Raw genomic sequence first — 24,824 nt, 5'->3', positions numbered from 1 at the left:
GTTCGACTCTTCGTGACCCCCAGGACCAGAGCACACCAGGCACTCCTGTCTTCCACTACCTCCCGCAGTTTGGTCAAACTCATGCTGGTAGCTTCGAGAACACTGTCCAACCATCTCATCCTCCATCGTCCCCTTCTCCTTGTGCCCTCCATCTTTCCCAACATCAGGGTCTTTTCCAGGGAGTCTTCTCTTCTCATGAGGTGGCCAAAGTATTGGAGCCTCAGCTGCAGGATCTGTCCTTCCAGTGAGCACTCAGGGCTGATTTCCTTCAGAAAGGATAGGTTTGATCTTCTTGCAGTCCATGGGACTCTCAAGAGTCTCCTCCAGCAACTGTGTTTATACCAGTTCTCAATAAATAATGGTGTCTGCCTTGCAGTGGCTGTAAGCCCAATCCCTAGCATTTCCGAAGTAGTGCCTAGCAAGAACCCTCTCTGAAATCCTGCCAGTCAGTGTAGACAGTACTGAAGTAGATGGACCCATGGCTTGACTCCACATAAGGCAGCTTTGTATGTTCCTACTTCAGTGGCGTCAACCCATGCTGCCATTTGAATCCCACCCCTCTCCCCATTTGTTGGTAGAGTCAGTGGTTGTCCTAGATCCATTCTATAGCCACAGGTGTTGAAAAACCTGGTTCCTGTTTGGCTTCAGTACATTTTTCCCACCCCCTCCACCCATCCTATTTACGTGGGTAGCAGAAGGCCTGAACGAGCAGTCAGGAATCAGGATGGCAACAATCATCTTGTTATAGGGAGCCCAGACAGGAAATGTTGCTTTGGTGTTGGAGGGGGGGGGGAGAAAAAGAAAAACAGGTTGGACCACCTTTTCTTATCATAGCAGTCATAGCTCAGCAGCTAAGCACCTGCCTAGCAGCCAGATTGGTCACCACAGGCTTACTCACTGTCTAAAGTATTGGTGATGGGGAAAGAGCTCTGTCCCAAGAGCAAAGAGAGTTATTTCCAATTGAATACTGGGTTAGATGGGTGAATAGTCTGTCCTGGTCACAGCCACTGAGCCTCTTGGGCTTGCTGATCGGAAGGTCAGCGGTTCAAATCCCTGCGATGGCGTAAGCTCCCGTTGCTCTGTCCCAGCTTCTGCCAACCTAGCAGTTCGAAAGCACACCAGCGCAAGTAGATAAATAGGTACCGCTGTGGCGGGAAGGTAAATGGCGTTTCTGTGCGCTCAGGCACTTGTCACGGTGTCCCATTGCGCCAGAAGCGGTTTAGTCATGACCCGGAAAGCTGTTTGTGGACAAACACCAGCTCCCTCAGCCTGAAAAGCGAGATGAGCGCTGCAACCCCATAGTCACCTTTGACTGGACTTAACCGTCCAGGGGTCCTTTACTTTTACCTTACCTGTTCATAAGGCAGCTTCCGATGGTCTCATAAGAAGAGCCCTGCTGGATTAGGCCAAAGGCCTATCTAGTCCAGCATCCTGTTCTCACAGAGGCCAGCCAGATACCGTATTTTTCGCTCTATAGGACGGGGAAGAACAGAAAAAAAAATTCTCCCCCTCTCTGCTCAGTGCCCCTTCAGCGAAGTGGCAGGAGAAGCGGAGTCCCTTCCATTTCTCCTCCCGCTTCGCTGAAGGGGCACGGCGCAGAGAGGGAAAACTGTGAAGCGCCTCTCCAGCAAAGCGAAGCCTGGAGAGCAAGAGGGATTGGTGTGCAACGACCCCTCTTGCTCTCCAGGTTTCAGGCGGCTATCCGCAAGCCTTCGGAGTGCAGCGGGAACTCCTGCTGTGCTCCGAAGGCTTGCGGATAGCTGCCTGAAGCCTCCAGAGTGCAGTGGGAGTTCCCACTGCGCTCCGGGGGCTTCAGGCGGCTTCAGCGAAAGCAATGCGAAGCCTCTGGAGCACTTGCCTCCGGCAAGGCTTGGGGACAGAGGAAGGGGGGCTGTTTTTGTGGGGAGGTGGGAGAGGGTGTCTTTGCCTCTTCCCGGCAACAGATCCTCCAGGCTGGGGAAACTCCTCCTGCTGGGGAGCGACCCGCTTTGTGCTTTGCCCGCTATCCCATTATAATACAGTACCAGGGTGCATCCGTGCTTCGCAAGATGAAAAAATCCGCAAGACGAAGAAACTCGCAGAACGGATTAATTTCATCTTGCGAGGCACCACTGTACTTAGATAGGTGAAACTGATACTTTTCAGCCGCTACAGACAGTTCTATCGGCTCAAGGGTTTTTGCTTTAAATACCTGACCATTGCCACTGTTGTCTCCCAAAGAACCCTGGCGCTAGCTGTGCTTTTGGGAGAAAGGAAGACTTATTATTATTTTTGCAAACTTCTCCCAATCTCTGCAGAAGAGGCAGGAAAAACATATAAAGCCTCTTTCGCAGAGAGTGGAGATTTTCATGCATAAAATAAAATAAAGTAGGATTTGGCAATGACCCCTGCTGAGAAAGCACATTTGCCCTGCTTTGTCTAGATTCATAGAATATTATCTTCAGAAATTGGGAGAAAACTGATTGTGTGTGTTTGCGGCAGAAGCTCTGTGCTCAGCAATGAGTGGTTAAAAACAGTGACGTTACTAACCCACTTTCTGCCTCCTCATCGAAACAGGGTTACAGTAGTTTTAGAACCTTGATTCTGTCTTTCTTTTTTTTTAATGACTGGGGTGGGGGGTTGCTGGGAAGTTGGCGTGGTGGGGGTGAGTAGGGCAAGCCACGGTCCATTTGTCAGAGGAAAAACAAAACCCCAAACTGTATGGATGTTTTGGATACACGCAAATTCCTTTCCTAGTCTCCTTCCCTATGAAACAGCAGCTGCAACAGCTAAGCTGGCCAACAAACCATTTATTCACCTGATTATCAGCTCATCTTCCTCCTGTTTCTTTCTACCCCTCACCCACAATGTTTTCTAGAAGAATAGAGGAGAAAGCCTCTTCTAATTCTGTGCAGTAGACACCCTGGCTGATTAATTTTCAGTTAGTAAATGCAATTCAGATTTGTCTGACTCACCCATCCTTCTGCACTTTAGCCCCATCTCGGGTTCCCTTGCCACAACCAAACAGAACTACAGTGATTGCCAATATCCCATAACCCACATTTCTCCTTCAGCATCCCGGTTGCTTGAACTTTCTGTGCAATCACAACAGCTTGGCTAATGGCTGGTGGAGGGTCTCTGGCTGCTAGCTGGCAAGTAGTCCATTATCCGCCTCCATCACCTGAGGTTCTTATTATATTTAATGGTCCATAAAAGAACTGTGTTAATCTTTATGCAACATTCACTTCCTGAGAGATGCCCTGGCAACTTGGGGGAAGATATAAGGAGCCATAGAACTTAACGGCATGCAATTTTGGATTTGTGTCAGAATCCGTTGTATGCAAAGCAGTTGGCTTCCACATTTGCATAGTACTTTGACTGCATGCTGACAGTGTGACTTTAGCTGGTCGGTGTCGAATGTGATATTTCAGGGATATACACAATTCCTGCTCTGTGATGACGGCCACTCTATCAATAAATATTGAGCAATCACCTGCAAGCTACCTGCAGTTAGTTAAGGCATAATGTGATAGGCGCTTAAGCCTAAATGCAATTTTCTATTATGTTTTTTTCTGCCCAAATGCAGACTAAGTAACTTTAAAAAAAAAGAGTAAAAATGAAGCAGAATGAGAATTGGTAAAAGGAAAGACAGCACACACGGACACACACCTTGCAAAATTTTAACAGGAAATAGCGCTACCCCTCCAGAGAATTCAGGATGGGGGTCTAAGGTCTCTCCAACCTGCTTCCCTCCCCCTTCCTACAATTATAACAACCCTGTGAGTTTTTTTCTGCTAAAAGATGGTTATTGACACATGCTTATATATACCATAGGAACAGGGAATTGTTGGCGATCTAGATGTTTCTGGCCTCTGGCTCCCATCGCCTCTGACCATTGGAGGTGCTGGCAAGGGGTGATGGGAGTTCGACAACATCTGGGGGTGGGGCACAGGCCCCGTCTCTCCCGAATATTAGGGGTCAGCCTTGTGTAAGGTGCAAAATTCATGTGTGTTTATTTTTCGTTGAAAGCAACTACTAAACTAGTCCTGTTATAGATTCACTTTTATAAATTGTAACTGAATTGCGCCCCCCCTGCAAAAAAATAATAATGTGGAGGTTTAGAAGTTTTCCAGTTTCTAGTCCTAGTGGTTTGGTTTTTCTGTCTCTCCCAATAATCCATGGTTTATTTCTTAAAAATCTCCCACCCTCAGTTTCCAGCGCACACGTTACTTTTACAGGAATTGTAGTTATGAAGCCTCAGAAGGCTGTGTTAAATTGGAAACGGCAAAGGCTTTTGATACTGCACTCGAGCAAGTGTGTTTGTTAAATGTGCAGCTAGGAGTACCCAGGAGCCTCCAAGGAATATGGAAGGGGGCCTAAATGATTTAGATTTATTAAAAGGGAAAGGCATGTAGAATTGAACGCCTTGGTAAACTCTGCATTAAATTCTCTGGCACCCACAGTGTATTCTGCTTTGTTGACTGGATCCAAACCTTTTTTTAAAAAATAATAATAACTGATTCTCCCCCATCCCCTTTCTTTTCTTTTAGGAAATGGCCAACTCTGTTTACTTGGTTATGGAGGTGAGTAATTCTGAACTCTTATCAAAGGTGAAGGTTATTCTTAGGTCTCATCTGCACTAGACACTAGACATCAGCATTCCACTTTAAACTATAACGACTTCGTCCAAGGAATCCTGGGTGCTGAGAGTTGCCAAGTGAATCATGTTCTGCTCAGAGAGTCCCCTGGGAAATGGGATTGAGTGCAAAACCATTCTGGGAATTTTAGCTCTGTCTGCGAGGGGTATAGGGGTCTCCGAACAACTCACAGCACCCTCAACAAACTATGGTCCCCAGGATTCTTTGGGGGAAGCCATGACTGTTTGCAACAAGATGTCAGAAGCAACTGATGGAGAGCACTCCAGAGTGCAAGAGCAAAGAAGGGAAATATTACTATTTTTTGGTGACCAGCGTGATACTCTGTAGGGTATGGTTCTGTAAGTAAAAAATTCTCAAAGTGATCTATGTCATCTCAGATGTCCATACAGTGTCCTGAGTTGTCCAAGCATCTTGGGAGTACAATAATACATGAAGAGTCACAGTTTCCCATGCCTGTATGTAAATAATTAGTCAATGACCTATATTTTAAGTGTAAGAGTAAAATATGCCTCTGGTTTTAATTCAGAAAAAAGGATGCACTCACATTAAAAAATCATCATGTTGCCTGCAAGGCTATTGTATTAAAAACCACTATTTGGGAAGGGAGAACAGGAAGCCAACCTATTGCCTGGGTTCAGCGGCGTAGCGTGGGTTGTCAGCACCTGGGGCAAGGCAAGTAATTTGCGCCCCCTAACCCGGGGCAAGGCAAGTAATTTGCGCCCCCTAACCCCGAACCTGCCGCCGCTGCTTCTTCTTGCTGCTGCCTGGGCTGGTGTGGTTCTCTCCCGCGCTCAGCGCTGTGCTGGGCGGCCGCTGCACTATCCCTCCCCCAGATAGCCCCTCGCTCTCTCTCCGCACCGCACGCCTGGCACCCACCCCCTCCACAGTGGGCGGCGACCCAGCGGCTCGGATCGGATTCGCACAGCCAGCACTGCAGTGAGAGAGAGTGAGTGAGCCAGGTAGGGGCAGAGAGGTGCGAGCGCGCACCCCCCCCCGATGTTGCGCCCGGTGCGGCCGGGCCCCCCCCCCTGCACCCCCCACACTACGCCACTGCCTGGGTTACTATCTTGGTGCCAGCATAGACCTTCTAAAATGAAATGCTTGGCTCTTGTTGGAAGGCTTCTGCTGTTTTGGTCTCAAGGGTCACTAAATTAGCCATGGACATCCTCTTGAAAGCAACATTGGAGAAGGAACAGGATTGGCTCATATTAGCTGGACTATGTCAGTGCGGCAGAACTTGGGATAATATATTTGCAGTAGAAGGAGGCTTTTTACTCGAAGGTAGGGAGAGAGGGATTGTGGTGGTGCCTGCTGGGTCCACCCCAATCTCTGTGAATGCATAGGCATGCAGACTTTCTGTTCAGGCCCCAGAAGCAGAGGGTGGGCTGGGGGAAGGGATCGAGTGGAAACAGTGATCCACACTCACATGTGTCCAGAAAGCCCTAACCTGAGACCCCAAACTCCCTCTATCTCTGACCATTGCTTATGCTGGCTAGAGCTGGTGGGATTTGGAGCCCAACAAGATCTGGAGGGCACTGGCTGATTACCCCTGCCCGAATGTCTCCCGCATTTCAAGAATCAATACTTGTAAGATGAATAAATGAAGGAAACAAATCTACACTGCACTTACCAGATCCTAAGCTCTGGCATTTTGCAATTAGAAAAGGCCAGTCTCCTTCGTTTATGAAGTGGCCAGAGTTCTGTGAATTGCCGCTGGAGGCAGGAAACAACTAGAGGATTGTTTCTGTGCTTTATTGTAGAGCCTTGGTGAGACAGAATTTTTAACTAAACTCTTGCTTACAGACTTCTCTTTATCTCCTTTCCCTGATCTAGTACTGCAATGGTGGAGACCTGGCAGATTACTTGCACAGTAAGTATCATCCCTGATGTCTCTTCTCTTTTTGGCAGAACCTAAATAGCATGTTGAAATGTTTGCCGCTCCAATGTGGCGCCTGGAATATGTAAGTGGCTCACTGTTTGTTTGTTTTTTTATTCTGCAAAACTTGTGCTTAGGGTTTTTGTGCTGTTGTCCCTGTTTTGGGGGAGTTCTGATCAGCTTTCAGCTCTTCTAGGGGTTTAGGGAATTTGGAAGTGTTGCTGTGATGTGCCAAGGTTGGCTTGGACCTTGCCCTGCCCCCTCACGAGGGGCGTGGCAAGATAAGCTCCTCCTACCACTTTGCCTGGTATATGGAGAAGTTCCATGCAACTGTGCTGACTCAAGCGGTAGGCTCAATGATAACAACAACTTGGAAGCTGCTGAACGCTCCTTCATTGGGTGTTTTAAAACAGAGGTTGGATGGCCGTCTGTCAGGGATTATTTACCTGTGATTCCTACATTGCAGGGGGCTTGATGAGCCTTAGGGTCCCTTCCAACTGTGCAATTCTATGACTCCATGATCCCATCCACATGCCAGAAGTACTTTTCTATGGCTTTCATGTGGAGGCATGTAATGTTATGAAGTACTCAGAGGCCCTGAAGGTTGAGACCAAATATTTGCCCAACTTTCTCCATTGATGGACCATGCTTTGGCAACGTCACTGGACTGTGACTTAGGACTGACCCCAGATACCGTGGAGATTCTGCAGAAGCAGGGACCTGACCTTGCAGATCTTGACTTTGGACCTTGCTCATTGTGTTGGACCTGGACTGGTATTTGACCATTTGCACTTTCTGACCACTCTTGGGACCGTGTGTACTATTAGGACTTTGCTTCGGGTATGCTGTGGTTCAGTATAATTAGAAGCCCAGCCTGTCACTAACAATGACCTCAAGGGAGGAGGTGGTCCTGCTTGGACATCTTTAACCTGATGACAACCCACCACAAATCAAAACCTAGTGGTGCCCCCCACCCTCCCACCCAAACACACAACTGTATGCAATGGTGAATGTGTTTAGGAGGAGTGGGTGGGTGACTTGGTGGGGGGACATAGGAAGCTGACATCTAAGGAGTTGTTGTTGGTCCGTCTAGCTCCAGGTTGTCTCCACGGACTGGTGGCCACTTTCCAGGATTTCAGACGGTTCTCTTGCAAGTTTATCTGAAGTTGTCAGAGATTGAAACTTCTGCATGCAAGGCAGATGTTCTGACTCTGAGCTATGGCTTTTGCTTACAAAGGAGGTCCACTAAAGTCTGACATGGACCCTGAAAAGTGCAGCATTTGTTGTCTTCTATTGTGAAAGCAAAGTCTGGAGTAACACTACTTATGCTAATGACTAGTTTGCAGCCTGTCATCTCTGCTCCTTTGGACATTACTTCCTCATTGATAATCTCCAAGCCCTGAGCCCTCTTTTACCGGCTGTATATAATCTAGGTCAGTAATGACTGGTTTTGTTTGGACTACTTTTCAACAGTTGGTTTTCTGTTTACAAGACCATTGCAATTAAGTCCCGCCCCCCTCCTTTTGCTGATTTGGTTGTTTGTTTTTAAATACTGCAAATGATTTGCCTGAAGCAAGGTTTAGCAATCCAGGCTCATTGAATGAAAGAAATTAGGAAATGTTTGTCTGCTCAACAACCACATCTTGCCCTTTAATCTCATGTTTTAACCTTGGAAAACCCCAAAACAAAACCCAGTTTTAATACCTCTTCCCCTACCCAATTTGGGGGGAAGGAGATAGGACTCTAGGGGTTTTTTCCCCTCCTTGCAACAAATATTCCTCTTTTATTTTTATTTTTTAAAAAACCTCTAGTATTAGCTAAAAGTCGCAGTAAGTTACATGAACCCCTGCTGTTTGACCCTAAAATAAGCCCGCAAAGTGACGTATAATAACATTGAACAAATACAGAATTAATATCCAGTTAAAGAACATTTTGAGGGACACGGGTGGCACTGTGGGTTAAGCCACAGAGCCTAGGGCTTGCCAATCAGAAGGTTGGCGGTTCGAATCCCTGCGACGAGGTGAGCTCCCGTTGCTCGGTCCCTGCTCCTGCCAACCTAGCAGTTCGAAAGCGTGCAGCACAAGTAGATAAATAGGTACCGCTCCAGTGGAAAGGTAAATGGTGTTTCCGTGCGCTGCTCTGGTTCGCCAGAAGCGGATTAGTCATGCTAGCCACATAACCGGGACTGTACACCGGCTCCCTTGGCCAATAAAGTGAGATGAGCACTGCAACGCCAGAGTCGTCTGTGACTGGACCTAACGGTCAGGGGTCCCTTTACCTTTACCTTTAAAAGAACATTTAAGAAGAGCTGTGCTGGATCACGTCAAAGGCCCATCTAGTCCAGCATCCTGTTCTCACAGTGGTCAACAAGATCCCTTTGGGAAACCTGCAGGCAAGACCTTTGGGGCAATAGCACTCTACCTGCTTGCGATTCCCAGGAACTAGCAAAACAAAGCCACATCATTGAGTTCTCCCACACCATCCAGGAGGCCCTGTCCACATCTGCTTCCTCTGCAGCAAAGCTTCATGTTATGGGCAGTACGATGATATAACCCAGGGGTAGTCAACCTTTTTATACCTATTGCCCACTAATGCATCTTTCTTGATGGTAAGATTTCCTTCCCGCCCACCAGTGCTTGATGGAAGGAGGATTCATCTTGTGCCATAGAGCCCCCTACCGCCCACCTAGAATCCTGAAACACCCACTAGTGGGCAGTAGGGACCAGGTTGGCAACCCCTGATATAACCTTTACTCAGAGGGCTGGTGGCCTCTTCCTTGTTGGAAGTCCTCAAGAGGAGTGCAGGCAGCCAAATGTCGGGGCTCCTCTGCATTTCCTGTGCAGCAACTTAGGAAGCTACCTTCTACTGGTCAGCCTGAGACCTTCTACATGCAAAGCAGGTGCTCTCCTGCTGAGAAACAGCGCTTCCCAACCCCACCTGCATGGAGAACCTTCATGCGTAGGAAGCCACCTTGTACCAAGTCAGACCACGGGCTCATCTAACTCAGTATGGTCCTCATGATGACAGGTTTCCAGTCCTACCTGGAGATGCTAGGGAGAGAACCGGGGACCTTCTGCTTTCAAAGCAGTTGTCCCACCACTGAGCTGCAGCCCTTTCTCCTCCATTTTGTGGGGAGTTGCACTAGCTCATCTGCAAGGCTCCCTCCATCTCTGATACCAGGGAGATAGTTCCTATAAAACGCCTCCAAAAACTAGCTGTCCCAGTTACCCCAAACAAGAAATGGACCTATCTCCTGCTGTTCTCCTTCATCCCAGTAAGTCTTCCTTTAGCAGTAAAAGTTTAAAAACACACGCTAACTCCAGATCTGCAAATGTTTGTGATGTCTTCCAAATGGAGACAGCCTTCTATATTTCTGGATTTTAAAGTAGCCACTCTTCTGAATGCACAGTGAATTTAGAATGTGTTTCCCTTCACTTCTTCCTCCTGCGGCTAAACACTCTTCCTTTTTAAAAGCCTTTAGTCTCCCGTGCTAACTTAAAAGATTAAAGCTGTCTCTCCATGTTTAATCATCTCTCAGAATGTTTTTTTCGGCCATGTTTAAACAAAACAATATTAATCAAGGCTGTCATCCTCCTTTTTGTTAATTTGGTGCTAAGTTGGTTCATGAGCAAGGGGAAAAAAAGATGAATTCTCCTATCCCAGCCCCACTGATCATGGCCGCTTAAACCTCTTTCATGTTGAGCTGCTGGAACGGAAATATTAAAAAAACTGGATTCTTATTTCCCCTCCGGAGCTAGCGTTGTAAATGTTTTATGAATGATGAGTTCAGATCATTTATTTGGCTTTTAGCAGCCGGAATGCAGAGGAGTCTTGACAGCAGAAGTGTGCATACCACGTGGCTTTTAAAAATATAGATAAAATTATTACTTTTAAGATCGGGCCATTATGCTCCAAAATGTCTCAGCTGTGGCAAAAAAACAAACAAAGGGAACAACACCTGTCAGACAGGGCCTTCTATATAGATCTGCACAAACCATAAGAATATTAGTCTCAGATGCCTTGCAATCTGGCATGTCCCCACTGCAAATACAGGGTCTCTCTGGTGGTGGTGCCCAAACTTTGGAATGCTTTCCCTATGGACATCAAAATAAAAAATTCCTTCCAGTAGCACCTTAAAGACCAACTAAGTTAGTTCTTGGTATGAGCTTTCGTGTGCATGCACACTTCTTCAGATATCTACTACCTATGGACATCAGTCAGGCAAGTTTCCAAAGCTCAGGTTAAGTAGAGGAAGCCTCTTTAGCTAGGGACTGAATTGTGTCTACGATTTCAAATATCAGAATGGGATTACACGAGTCCCAGACAAGATGTATAGAGGTCCTGCAAAGTGAATTAACTATTGACTTCCTTCTTCTCCACAAATTTGCCTATTCCTCTTTTAAAGTGAGTAGATCTGGTTGGTTGGGCGCCTACTACATTGAGTCCATGCCAGGGGTCAACAAACTTTTTCAGCAGGGGGCTGGCCACTGTCCTCAGACCTTGTGGGAGGCCGGACTATATATATATATATTTAAAAATGAACGAATTCCTATGGCCCACAAATAACCCAGAGATGCATTTTAAATAAAAGCACACATTCTACTCATGTAAAAACATCAGGCAGACCCCACAAATAACCCAGAGATGCATTTTAAATAAAAGCACACATTCTACTCATGTAAAAACACGCTGATTCCTGGACTGTCCGCAGGCCGGATTTAGAAGGTGATTGGGCCACATCCGGCCCCCAGGCTTTAGTTTGCCTACCCATGGTCTATGCTCTTACCTCGAGCATGCATGCATCTAAACTCCTATATGTGAACACTAAGGCACCTAGCAGTGCGCAACCTGCCTCTTCCCACACTGTAGCTGTTGAGTTATTGCTGGTCCCCCCAGTAAATGACAGCAACAGACAGAATTGAGCGTCCAGTGGGGGTGAAGGAAGGACCTTGGGTAATGATCCTTGCGGGTGAGAATAGGGGTCTTAATGTTCCCATTCCCATCTGTGGAAATGGGAGGGTTAGCTTCTGCAAGGTGATTATTTGCTGCCACTTGATGGTGTAGTTATTTTGCTTCCTGTTTCACCTGGTTACTCTGGCACGCTACATCTGGCCCCAGATCTTTGTACCAAGAATGCCCAAATACAGTGACCTGGATAAATTATGTAAATTTGCTTACATTATTCAGCTTTTGCTTGTCAATAGGGGGAGGGGGGAAATGCCTCCCTTTGAAGGTTGGAATTCTTATTTTGGCTTTCTCTCTGGGTTCTGAAATCTCCACCTTTAGACTTCTCTTTCAAGTTTATCCTTACACCAACAGGACTAGAAACTTCCTTTAAATTTAAAAAGAAAAGATGGGGGACTGGGAAGCTGTGGTTTTTCAAAAGACAGTTGTTCAGCCGAGTACCATATTTTATGTGTTTTATTCATGGACATAGTCACAGGGACACCATTCTGCAAGATTTTTGAAAAATGTCACTGATAGAGGAATTTTGACAATTGTTTTTTTAAAAGTGGTTCCTAATTTGCTTACTGTTTTGTAATGCTCTTTTGTCTGCCCCCTCACTTTCTCCATTAGTTGGTAGCTAATCTTTGGTCTTAATGGAGTTATGTTTCCTAGAGCAGGAGCCAGCCAATCTGAATAATTGGTTCTGTTCTTAGAAAACTTTCTTCTTCTTCTTAACAACAGAGACCTTTTAAAGATTAGCTACGCTTCTTCGGTGTGGCATTTAAAATGACAGCTACTACCATCCAGATTGTGTTCCCTGAGGCTGAGTGTGATAGAACAAGGTACAAAGGACTGCATTCACAATACCAATGTTAGGGGCTGGGATGCCACCTCTTTGAACATTTTTAAAGCCTGCAGTTAGAAAGTTAGCATATGAGAATGGTAAAATATGCAGGAATGATAAGTAAATTGAACCATAGAAGGAAAAGAAGGGAAGTCAATGGATATATGGCATTGTGCAAAATGTTCATTTTGAAACGTATAATTTGAAAATTTAATTAAAATTACAATAAAAAGGTTATAACAATAGCAATAATAAGAAATTATTATTTATACGCCGTCCATCTGGCTGGGTTTCCCCAGCCACTCTGGGCTGCTCTCAACAGAATATTAAAAAGACAATAAAACATCAAACCTCCCTAAACAGGGCTGCCTTGGAGCATATGAGGAATAGTTTAGGCCAGGGAGAGGGAGTGCTTTTTGTGGAAGAACAGTAAGTCTGAAATTGTTCAATTCCATAACCTACAACATTTCTCTGATGAAATTAGGGAGGTCCCCTCCTCCTCCTTCTTCTTCCCCACCCATCTGACTGGGTTGCCCCAGCTACTCTGGGTGCCCTCCAACATATATAAAAACATAATTAAACATTAAAAAACCTTCCCTATACAGGACTGCCTCAATACCCTCCAACATTTCTCTGCTGAAAATAGGGACGTCCTAAGGTAAAGTGGCACGTTCTGGGATAAAATCAGAAACCGGGGCGGCTTCTGTAAATCCGGGATTGTCCCTGGAAAATAGGGACACTTGGAGGGTCTGCAATTCCAACACCTCAATCTGTAAAAAAGATAGATCAGCTGGGAATGATAAGAACATTACATACTTGTGTATAAGAAATAGAACAGACACTCCTTGATGTTATTAGAAGGCAGGAAAAATAGGAATGAGCTGGAAAGCTGTGAGCCACACTGAAGCTTCCTTCCACTTCCCCAAATTTGCCAATAGCTCTGCCACATAGAATCCTTCATCTTCATTTCCCAGCTTTCTCTCCATAATGTTTGCTCTCTACCTGTTTTGAAGCCTTTTCTGAATCAACGAGGACTAGAAACGTGTTTCGTTTTGTTTTACAATGACACCAACACAGTGCAGTGAGGACCAGATTTTGAGCAAGCATGCTGCAAAACAACTGCAAATGTGGGATGGCATTGCTGCAGTGTATGTAACCTTGGTGCCCAGCAACCGTTTTGCCTCTGGATTTATTGGGCAGGGAGAAAACAGGAGGAGCAAGTTGAGCTAAGAAAGCTTGATTGTAATTTTCTCTCAAGTTCAAATTGATTATTTTGAACTGATTTCGCAGGGCCCCTAAAAGGTGTGGGGCCCATTGTCCGATGCCTACTCTGCCTGTTTGGTAATCCGGCATTGAGCCTGTTCTTCAGGCCCTCCGTCCTTGAAATGGCAGCAATTCGGCGCTTGTAACTTTGCCCCGATTCCTAGATTCCACTCCTGTTCTGGACTCCCTTTATCCCTCAACTGCAAGGCAATGGCAGGTTTTGAATTGTGCTGCCCCCCCCCCAGCCCAGGCACCTGTGTGTTTACTCCCTGACCCAAATGTTGAGGATGAGCTCAGCTTGTCCCTCCACGTGGCGGAAGAGGAGAAGGGTTTGCTTCTTGCCAAAACGTTGTCACGGCATTAGTCAGCATGCCTTGGCATTGAATGCCTTGGCAAGCCCTTGCAAGAAGCACCCAGGGCTGGCATTGGCTCTGTGAACAGGTGAAGGGGTTGGTGATATGCTACTGACTAAGCTTGGTTTTGGATGGCCTCTGCCCGCTCCCCTTCCTCCTCCCGTGTTTAAAACCTCTCTCTCTCTCTCTCTCTCTCTCTCTCTCTCTCTCTCTGTGTGTAATATATATATATATATATCCCAATTTCCTCAGCAAAAGGGCCTAGTCCTGTGTGTTTTACCCAGTGGGACGTGTGTTTGTTTGTGTGATGGGAAGTCCAAAAGCAGAACCAAAGTCCATCTGCAGCTCCCAGCAAGTGGTATTGAGAGGAGTTCTGCCTCCAGCAAAATGTAGTAGCCAAAATGGCAAGTCGCCATGATGAACCCGGTAGCCCTCCATATGTTGTTGGACTCCGACTCCCATCAGCCCCTGCCAGCTTGGCTGGGAGTCGGGGATGATGGGCATTGCAGTCCAGAGACATTGGTGCTTGTGTGTGTGTGTGTGTGTGTGTGTGTGTGACCCACTCAATCCTGTTCTGGATTATTGTATTGTGCTTACTGTATTTTATGCCGCTTTATGAGGCCTTTGCCTCCAAAAGTCAGCCCTAAGGAGTACATTAAAACAGGGGTGAGCCACCTTTTTCAGCCATCCCTCAGACCATGTGGTGGGGCCGGGCTATATTTGGCGGGGGGGGGGGCGGAGAACGAATTCCTATGCATAGCTGTCAACTTTTCCCTTTTCTAAAGGGAAATTCCCTTATTCCGAATAGGATTCCTCTCAAGAAAAGGGAAAAGTTGACAGCTATGAATCCTACGCCCCACAAATAACCCACAGATTTGTTTTAAATAAAAGCACACATTAAAAACACGCTGATTCCCGGACCATCCGTGGGCCACATTGAGAAGGCAGTTAGGCCGGATCCGGGCCTTAGGATGCCTACACCTGCGTTAAAGCAAAGAAAACTAAATCCTCTTAGGAGTCCTAGAGAACCGAGTTATTAGGCGGCAGGCCGGCCATTAGGCTGAGTAAGGTGTCTCCCTCGGGGATCACATCTTGAATGGTGTGAAAATAAGGCAAATCGTTGGTTAATTTATTATTATTAATAATAATAATTTTTATTAAATTTTCCTTTTACAAATTTGCCATCCCTAACAATATTCACAAATTTCAACTTTTTGGTCTTCCACTAGCTTTTCCACCAATCATCCATATTTTCTATTTTGATGCATTTTCTAATATTATATTGCCATTTAATATATCCTTTTCAGATCTACTTCTTTTTTACAATACATCTTTTACTCTCACAAAGCCTCTTTAAATCCTACTAGCGTTGTCTGTTCATCACATATGCTTTTCAGATAATCTGTAAACTTTACAATCTGTAAAGTTTACAAATCGTTGGTTAATTTGACTTTTACTGAGTGCAAGAGGGAACGTTGTCTACCGTCCGCCTGAGGGGATGGCGAGAGGGTGACTTGTGTCCGAGGAAGTGGCTAAATCCCCCATGATGTATTATGTGTGTGTGTGAGCCTCATCTCGCTCAGCTGCTCTGAGGTAAACGCAGCAAAAGCATGGCGTGCACACACACGCACACAGCTCTTTAATAGCTCTTGAGGTATTTTCTAACGCGTCATGTCTCGTAACTCGTGCCCATTTCCCCGAGGGCTTTGGGAAACGGGGCTCTGCTCACTTCTGTCACTTGACCTGAACTTGCGGCTCACAGGCTAGGACTGACCAAATGATAACAGATTCGTAGTTGATTTGTCACCTGCATTTAAGACAGTTACAAAAATAATAATGTAAATGTTCATTATGGAGCCGAGGTGGCAGGAGTGTTGGATGGTGACTAGGAGACCCCGGTCCAAATCTTTACTCAGTCATGAAGCATGGGCTAATCTCCACCTTAAGCCTACTTTTCAGGGTTGTTGTAAGGATAAAATGAAGGGATAGAAGTGTTCACTCTTCTGAACTCTGAGCCTTTTTTGGGGATGGGGGGGACATAATATGGAAACTTATGTGTTTTTATTGCTACTGCTGTTTGGGAGGGGGCTATGATACAGTGGTGCCTCTCAAGACGAAAAGAATCCGTTCTGTGATTCTCTTCGTCTAGCGGTTTTTTCGTCTTGCGAAGCAAGCCCATTGACAGATTAGCACTATTAGCGGCTTTTATCGGCTTATCGGATCAGCTGATAAGCGGCTTAGCGGCTTAGAAAAAGGGGGGGAGGGAAAAAACCCGCAGGAACTCGCAAGACGTCTTGCGAAGCAAGCCCATAGGAAATTCGTTTTGCGAAGCACCTCCAAAACGGAAAACTCTTTCGTCTAGCGAGTTTTCCGTCTTGCGAGGCATTCGTTTTGGGGGCACCACTGTATTATGCCGCAATGGCTTTTGTAAATTGCATTGACTTTGGGAGAAGCAACAATTTTAAATAAATTGTACCATGCTTATCCCTATTGGCCCTTGTGCCTCGTATGTATTCCTTGCAACGCTAGATATTTATGGGTGATATTCGCTCCTTATCATAGATGGTTATCAGTTACTATAATAGCTGGTTTTGCAGCTATTAATCTCCCCCCACCTTTCGCCCTCTCTAGGTATGAGGACCCTCAGCGAAGATACGATCAGACTCTTTCTGCAGCAAATTGCCGGCGCCATGAAGGTGCTACACAGCAAAGGGATAATCCACCGGGATCTGAAACCTCAAAACATCCTCCTTTCTTTTGTGGGGGGCAAAAAATCGAACCCCAATAACATTCGCATTAAGATTGGTAAGCCCCTGGAGCTGTCCATTGATTTCTTTAAAAAAAATTAAAAATGTTTGCTGGTAATGTGTAACAGATATTGTAGTTGAAACTGGTTTTCCAAATATTACAACTGGAATTCCAAACCAGGCCAAGTAATTAGCTTTTTTTAAAAAGTAAAAAAAGTCATGCATTTTTATTTATTTTTGTCCGCTTCACTCAGTGGATTGTTATATTGCAGTTCTGTGTGAATTTACACAGAAGTATTCAGCTTACTCTATAGTAAGTGTGTTTGACAGCTGAGTGCAACTATTTCCTCTGTTAAAATATATTCTGTGTTTTGGGGTGGTACAAAAACTATTGTCTGCGCTCAACGACAATTGTTTTGGCACATGCAAGTGCGCCTTTGTCGTCACCAAGTGGTGGTCACTCACGTACGTGTACTGTGTTTGTGAGCTGTCATTTATTTTAACCTTGCTCTTTTTCCCTTTCTTTTTGGCTTGTTTTGGTTCTGCGTGTAGCTGATTTTGGATTTGCACGATACCTGCAGAGCAATATGATGGCTGCGACTCTCTGTGGCTCCCCCATGTACATGGTAAGTCCATTCTGGTTATCATTTTGCCCGCAGTAGGAACTATTCTTTATCACTGCGGAATGTGGGGAGTTAAAAACAACCATCCGTTAATGAAGCTTATTGAACGTGAATGTAAGGCTCTGTTCCAATTGTGTCTCCTCTCACTTCCTGCTGTATGATGTTCCCTGCCATGTCCTGTTTTGTATCTCTGCTGCCATGTGCCTTTAAATGCCTGATTAAAACAAATCAACCCTGCATTTTCCTGTCAAACCACCACAGTGGTGATGAGCGGGGCAAAGAACAGTTCTTGTATTACAGCTCCCCGTTAAAGGTGTGGTGTCTCTCTGTTACTTTGCTTCTGGCAATCTCCCATTTTGTGGGATCGCGAGGAGGTAGGACATAGGGTCTGACCACTTGGCCATCTGCCGCACTGTTGTGTAGGTGGCAATGGTTCTCTAGAGTTTCAGACAAGAATCTTCCCCATCTCTCTCCCAGGGATTGAACCCAGGACTCCCCTCCCCAGTCTTGCCTGTGCTTTGTACCATAGAACTTAATGGAAGCCACTGAGAATCTAACCTGTGCTGCTCTGCATTGCCCTGTTCCACCCTGTGATTCTTTGCCCTCATTGAGTGTGATGAACTGTGCATGTGTGAGTGATTGATATTTACTGTAAGAATTCTGCACTCTCTGGGCAGCTCCCATTCAAAAGTGGGTCGTGTTGGTGAGGGGCCTTTGCACACTCCTTTGGCCCTCCGCCAATGCTCAACTGAACTGATAGCTGGCTCTGGGCCTGCGGTCTGTGCCAGTTGAGTGTGGATTGATGTATTGATTTTAGAATCCTGATTGCAAACGATGTATCTCCCCATAACTTACTATGCAAAGGGATGCTGTTCGGGGTCATAAACCAATCTTCATTGTTGCTGCTGCTTTGTGTGAACACAGGTGGTCTTCTGTTGCTCTGGCCTATTGTGTTTTCTGCTGTAGTGCAGGCAAAAAGCCATAGAGTAGTCTCATTCAGAGGTTAGCTTAGCCAGGGCTCAGCTCCAGGGCCTGTACTCCATGATGAAGCTTGGCTCTGAAATTATCAGTTGGGCGACGATTGTATTTATTTACCTAGACCTGCCTCTCTTTTGTTGTGGAACTCAAGGTGACATGAACCGATTTCGGGGGGGGGGGCGTCTCCCATCTAGGCACCAGATGCAGGCCTGTTTAGCTTCAGCAATATTACAGTATAGTGTGCCTTCAGACAGTGCTTTGTATTTGTGAAAGGGTTTTTCTTCCTGCTTTTAGGGTTTATATGCAGCAGCAGAAATTAACTTCAGTTAAATGAATCCTTGCTTGGAGCACACCTTTAATTGAAAGGTATAAAATAAGTATAAAATATATACTTGGTAGGGACGCGGGTGGCGCTGTGGGTTAAACCACAGAGCCTAGGACTTGTCGATCAGAAGGTCGGCGGTTCGAATCCCCGTGACGGGGTGAGCTCCCATTGCTCAGTCCCTCCTCCTGCGAACCTAGCAGTTCGAAAGCACGTCAAAGCGCAAGTAGATAAATAGGTACCGCTCCTGCGGGAAGGTAAACGGTGTTTCTGTGCGCTGCTCTGGTTCATGGCTTGGTCATGCTGTACGCCGGCTCCCTCGGCCAATAAAGCGAGATGAGCACCGTAACCCCAGAGTCTGTCACGACTGGACCTAATGGTCAGGGGTCCCTTTACCTTTTATATACTTGGTGTAAAATAAGAAAGCTTATGTTAAAGGAAGTATATTCTTGATAGGAAAGCATTCTGTAGTCCTAGCTAACAAAGAAGCCATGCTTGCCTCTTAGTACTCAGGAGAGGACAGGAGTGATTGAAATCTGCAGGCACAACAGCCCCTCCAGAGTAGAGAGAGCCTACCACTTTACGGACAAATAGGTTTAGGGGCTTTTCTGCTGGGCCCCATTTGAAGTTGATTTGGGGTGAGACGATCTGAAAGGGAATCACTTTCTGACTAAAAGCATTCCTTCTGATTCACTCATGAAGGAGCTCCCCCTCTCTACTCTGGACCCTGCCATGTTTTCAGCTGGAGACGGAAGTTTTGATTTTTGTAAAACTGCCCCCTCTCCTTTGGGACTCAGCTGGATTCTTTGCAAAATAATAAATAAAAAATAGCAGTCTAGGAGAACAGGCAATGAAGTCTGAGATTGAAAGCAATCACAATAAGTCTGTCTCCTTGCTCTCTTTACTTTCCATTTGATGGTAGTGTTTTGCTATGAGACAGAAATAGAGCATCCATTTGGTAATGCCTCCAGTTCTATCTCCTGTCATTAATATATAATCCTGTTCCACAGTAATAGTGCTGCATCTTCTAATGGAAAGAAGAGGAAAGAGAGAGACTTGTCTGGTTTGAACAGGATGAATTTGCGGGGTGGGGTGGGGTGGGGTGGAATCTTTCCTCATTGCCATGAGATTGGCTACCAAGCTTATGTTGGAAAAGACAGTTTGTGTATGGATGTTGGGCACTTGATTCCCACCTGAAGAGTCTGCCTTAGGACCTTTACATGTTAAGTAACAGCAAGCCTGGTCTACTTCTGAAAGTGCACTTGACAGTCCCAGCTTTACAGTTACTGTGACATGGTTCACAAGTTCTTGTGTTTCAGTTGGCAGTGAAGTGATGAATTGCATGTGTGAATAGCCTACATCAGGTGCCATGGACTTATCATGACTTGGTTTGTTTGGACTATGCCTTGGTCTTGAATGCTTCCTCCTTCCTCCTTCCACTCTCCCATCTCCCTCCTTTTTCTTTTCCTGGCTCACAAGAGCTACAGTTGATTTCTCTGTGTATATGAATCGGGCAAACTAAACAGTGGTGTCCAGTTCTGACTTGGTTTGCAGCGCTCATGGTTTGTGTGAATCGGACATAATGACAAGCCGTGGTTACGGTGGACCTGGAAGTGAGGAAGAATGTGAGTGACTCAAACCATGGCTTGGTCATGACATCCGAACCTGGACCTGCTTTTTCATAAATCCAATTTGCACATCAAGCTGCAAATCACCAGGTGTACATTAATAAAATTACAAACACACTGAGCATCATATATGTGCATGATGTGTGTGTAAATCCAGCCTCTGTGTATGATGAACACATTCTCAAAACTTCAAGTTTGTCCTCATGTGTAACTGCTAAAGACGTGCTAACAAAATGCTAACTTTACCCCCCCCCCCGCCCCCACATATCCATGCCTAGCTTGCTACCCTGTGGTGTGATCTTTAGCTCAGCCCTGGGGAGAGATGAATTCTTGTTCCATTATGCACTGCCTCAGAAAGGGAGAAGTTCCTTGAGGTCTGTTGCTGCTGCTTCTGCCAAGGCCTCATTTTCAAAGGATAGCCTTTGATGGCATCTAATTCTTCTCTCTGGCCTCTTTGTTGTTATGACTAGGTTGCCTGCAGAGTGTTTGCTAAGATTGCAAAGATCAGCAGGGGGAGGAAGTCCTGGCGAAGGACCAGGCTTAGGGGATGCAGCCAATGGCTTGTTTGTATGAGGTTAGCAAACATGCAATAGCAGCTTGGTGCACAACCCAAATAAAGAATAACGGGAATCGAGTCATGGCGACTCTTTACGTGTGTGCTTTAGTTTCATGTGGCGGTTGAAAAGAAAACAGTTCACAATCTTCCCACGCAACTCTTGTCCCTCTGTTCCAGCTAATAAGAGACCATAGTTCAGTGGTGCAACTCCTGTTTCTTGTGCAAAAGATCCCAGGTTCACTTCTTACCATCTCCCAAGTTTTTGCTTGCTTGCTTTTATAGGATCAGGTAGTAGATGATGGGAGAGACTCCCTGTCTTAAACCCTAGAGAGATGCTGCCAGCATGAGCAGACAATACTGGACTACTTTAGGTGGTGTCGGCTGGGCTAGACCAGTTTGTTGTGTTTAATGCCTCCCCCTCCCCCTGCAAAAATCAAATCAAATCTGGTTTTCAGATTAGCCTTTCCCACAGCAGTGTTCTGCCAATGAACTTCTAATAAGGCAAATAAAAACCCGGCACAGCTGCACACAGGAGATACCTGCAGGTAACCTGGCAAATGAGCAGTTGCCTTTGACGTCTAATTCACCGAGGGCATTGGATAGACCTGTCATCATGGCTCCCAGTGTGAATCAAGACCTAATCACAGCATACATGGTAAAAGGCTGCCATGTTGGAATGGAGTGTTCCACTTTGCATTGCAGGTGGAGGCAGCAAACTCCCAAGTCTCTTCTTTAAGGCATTTAAACATCTCAGTCTTCTTCCAAGGAACTCCGAGCATGGCTTTGAAGATAAATTGGCACTATGAGGGATGCAAAGCTAAGGGAGGGAGAGAGGGAGAGAATGGCTGAAGGGCTCCTGGCTGATGACCAAACTAGATGTGCTGTGTAAAACAAAGGGTTAGATAGGCTCCAACATCATACACATTTCGTCTAATGCTAAAAACTTTTTATTTCTGCAGGCTTTCCCAGAAGGAAAGCGTTGGCATGCAGGCAATATCTGATTGCTTTTAAGAAAACTGTTTCTGTCCATTTTATTGTGTTGCAGGCTACTGAGCTTGCTATTGTTTTCCTATGGCCCTCCTGATGTTTCTGGGCCTTAGTTCCCATTTGCCTTGATTGTTGGCCAATGAGGGTTGAAGTCCTATGCAGATGTGCCCACAGGTTCCCCAACCTAGATTAGTGTCAATTGCAGAAATGTTGGAAATGGAAGCACTGGCTTATGGTGGAAATGAAATGGTGGACTTCTTGGAGCTCCTTGGGACAAGGGTGGAATAAAAGTGTAAGAAATACAGTGGCACCTCCGGTTGCGAACAGGATCCATTCTGGAGGTCCGGCCGCATCCCAAGGAATTCGCAACCGGAGGACCGCTTCTGCACATGCGTGCGGGGTGAAACCTGGAAAAATACTTCCGGGTTTGCCGCGTTCACATCCTGAAGCTTATGTATCCAGAGGGATACATCCAGACTCTATAAGGAAGGATACCACCCACCCACCCACACTTAGAAAAAAAACCCACTGCAGCTTTTGTTCCACTCTTTCTCACAGCCAAATTTGCTTGGATCTTGTTTGAAGTGGGGAATATGCATGGGAGGAATTGCAAAGAGATTATTCAGGGGGAGGTGGGGAGTTCTGTAATAAATATTGGGCCCCATCCCCCCCCCTGTTACTCTGTGTGATCAGGACAAGTCTAGGTTTATGCAGACTGGTCTGTTTGCCCTCATCTGGTGCAGCCCTAAAGCAGGGAGCTGACTGTGGGTTTTTCACTGCCAAGGCCTAGGGGTGGTTGCCAGACTTTGGGGAGCTTTCTCCGCCATCCCTGGAAGCTGTCCTCACACTCTCCTTTGTAGTAGGCCATATTCTTGGGAAGCTTGTTGTAGATTGTCATTCAGGCTGTGAAGTCTGGTGTTACCTGTCCTGGCTTGACTCTCTTGTTCACCTGGGTGGCAGGTGGTAAAAGATGTTGCTGTTTTTCAAACATGTGTGCAGATTGGTTTTAGTTTTTTAGGGGAGAACTTTGCTTAGTGTGGTGACTTATGTGTGTGTGCAATAGAACAGGGGTCAGCAACCCTTTTCAGCCGTGGGCTGGTCCACCGTCCCTCAGACCATGTGGTGGGCAGGACTATATTTTGAAAAAAGAAAAAAAAATGAACGAATTCCTATGCCCCACAAATAACCCGGATGTCAGGGAACTGCCATCAGAGCATCAGGTGGTGGAGGGACTCAGGCAGGATGAAAGAGACTCAACTGCTGAAGCAGGGACCAGCAGGGGGAGGAGTGGGTCTCTGAGGGAATGCGAGCAGGAGGGAGGGCTCAGGGAGGCTTCCAGCGAGAACAGTGGGGAGGTATCGGAGTCTCCCATAGGGAGACCCACACCTCGCAGGAAACTGTCACGCCGTGAGTCCAGGAGACGCGTTTCCGTTAAGGAACTTCTTTGCTGGAAACGCTTCCGCAGACAGCCACTGTCGGACTCTACTAGTGACTAGAGCAGACATGTCTGAGGAGCTCCGTCACACACGGAGGTTTGTGGGGTCGCACAAACTCTGAGGGAGCACGTTTTCACGCACAAGCAGCTAATCAAACCCTCACAGCAGTCCGACAGTCTTTGTACGCTGCCTGTGCAAGAGAAGGCATCATGAGCGAACCAACCGGAACCGGAGGAGCAGGGGCTGGAGCTGGTCCAAGCTTGGAAGATAGATACCGAGCGTTGGAGGTTCAACTGGCCCTGCAGACGGCGAGGTTGGAGGAGAGAAGGGCTCAGGATGCAGACAAGAAGGGGAGAGCCACGCAATTCCCCAGAAAGGTACCAGGATTGGTGCAGAAATTTGGGGGGGACCCCAAGGACTACCATGCTTTTAGGACAGAGATGCAATATGCCCTTAATGTGCAGTTCGATGAGTTCCCTGATGAGGAATCGCGAGTTGCTTTTGTAATTGGGCATCTTGAGAAAGGGGCTAGAGACTGGGTTCGACCCCTAATGGCAACGCACAATGACATACTAAAGGACACAATGAAGTTCTTTCGTGCAATGGATATCATGTTTTCCAGCGATATTGAGGAAGGGGTGGTGCGCAGACAGCTAATGGCTTGTAAGCAGGGAAGTCGATCTGTCCGTGAATATTGGACTGAGTTTACCATGCTGATTCACAGACTGAGTTGGGATTTATCGGCGGCACCCGTTCAAATGCTATTTGAAGAAGGTCTTTCTTCGGGGGTGAAAGACGAGCTGGCACGGAGCCCCAGGGCGGAGTCTATGGATCAGCTGACCAAATCTGCGCTGACCATAGGAGCGCGGCAGGAGGCAAGAGCCTTGGAGAGGCGGGAAGGGAGAGGGGAACGTTGGAAGGAGTTCCGCATTCCAGACATTCCTGAGCCAGCTTTCCCGCCGGCAGAGCCGATGGAAATCGGAACAGCGCGCGCGCGCGCATTTTCAAAAACCAGCGAGGGAGCTAAGAAGGAGGGAAAGGGCCCCCGGAAATGCTATCTCTGCCAACAGCCAGGCCACTTTGCCAGAGTCTGCCCCCAGAGGAAGGAATGGCAAGGGATGGTGGGAGCTGTTGAGGGGGGAGAAGAAGGGGGAGCGGAGCAGGTAAAAGCCAACGCCTGGTTGCCACAATTGGGGCACTGCAGCCAGGCCAAAGAGCAGTGAAAGTGCCCGTGCCAGAAGCTCCTCGACCTGCTCTAGTGATTGAAGTGTCGCTAGAGCTGCAGAATGGGCACCCCCTAAAAATAAAGGCGCTATTGGACTCAGGCAGCTCCTGCAATTTTATGAGCAAGGAGTTTGCTGCTGAACACCAGATACAGACCATCCCTTTAAGCAACCCCCTGCAGGTGACCACGATTGATGGCAGGGAGTTGTTGGGAGGAGGAGTCCGCTTGCAGACTGTCCCAATGATAATGAGGGTGGCAAGGCACACAGAACTGATAGCGTTTAATGTGGCCACCCTGGGAGGCGCTCCCATTATTTTGGGAATGAGCTGGCTAGCTCTACATGATCCGCTGGTTGGCTGGCATCAAAGAGTGGTGTCCTTTGGTTCAGCACATTGCCTAGAA

The 24,824-nt window shown here is 46.6% G+C and overlaps 1 protein-coding gene across 1 annotated transcript in view; it reads left to right on the top strand.

The window, feature by feature from the left end:
- ULK1 (unc-51 like autophagy activating kinase 1) overlaps window positions 1–24,824 on the top strand; it is a 115,157-nt gene that overhangs the window by 22,118 nt on the left and 68,215 nt on the right. Inside the window, exons 4-7 of the mRNA XM_083476420.1 lie at window positions 4,530–4,562; window positions 6,471–6,507; window positions 16,552–16,725; window positions 17,220–17,293. Coding sequence (XP_083332546.1) covers window positions 4,530–4,562; window positions 6,471–6,507; window positions 16,552–16,725; window positions 17,220–17,293 — 318 coding nt within the window. The remainder of the gene's footprint in view (window positions 1–4,529; window positions 4,563–6,470; window positions 6,508–16,551; window positions 16,726–17,219; window positions 17,294–24,824) is intronic.

The sequence above is a fragment of the Podarcis liolepis genome, assembly GCF_965112155.1.
Source record: "Podarcis liolepis genome assembly, chromosome: 15".
NCBI classification, from domain to species: domain Eukaryota; kingdom Metazoa; phylum Chordata; class Lepidosauria; order Squamata; family Lacertidae; genus Podarcis; species Podarcis liolepis.
Note: the sequence above shows the minus strand (reverse complement) of the source record. Positions and strands in the feature narration are given on the sequence as shown.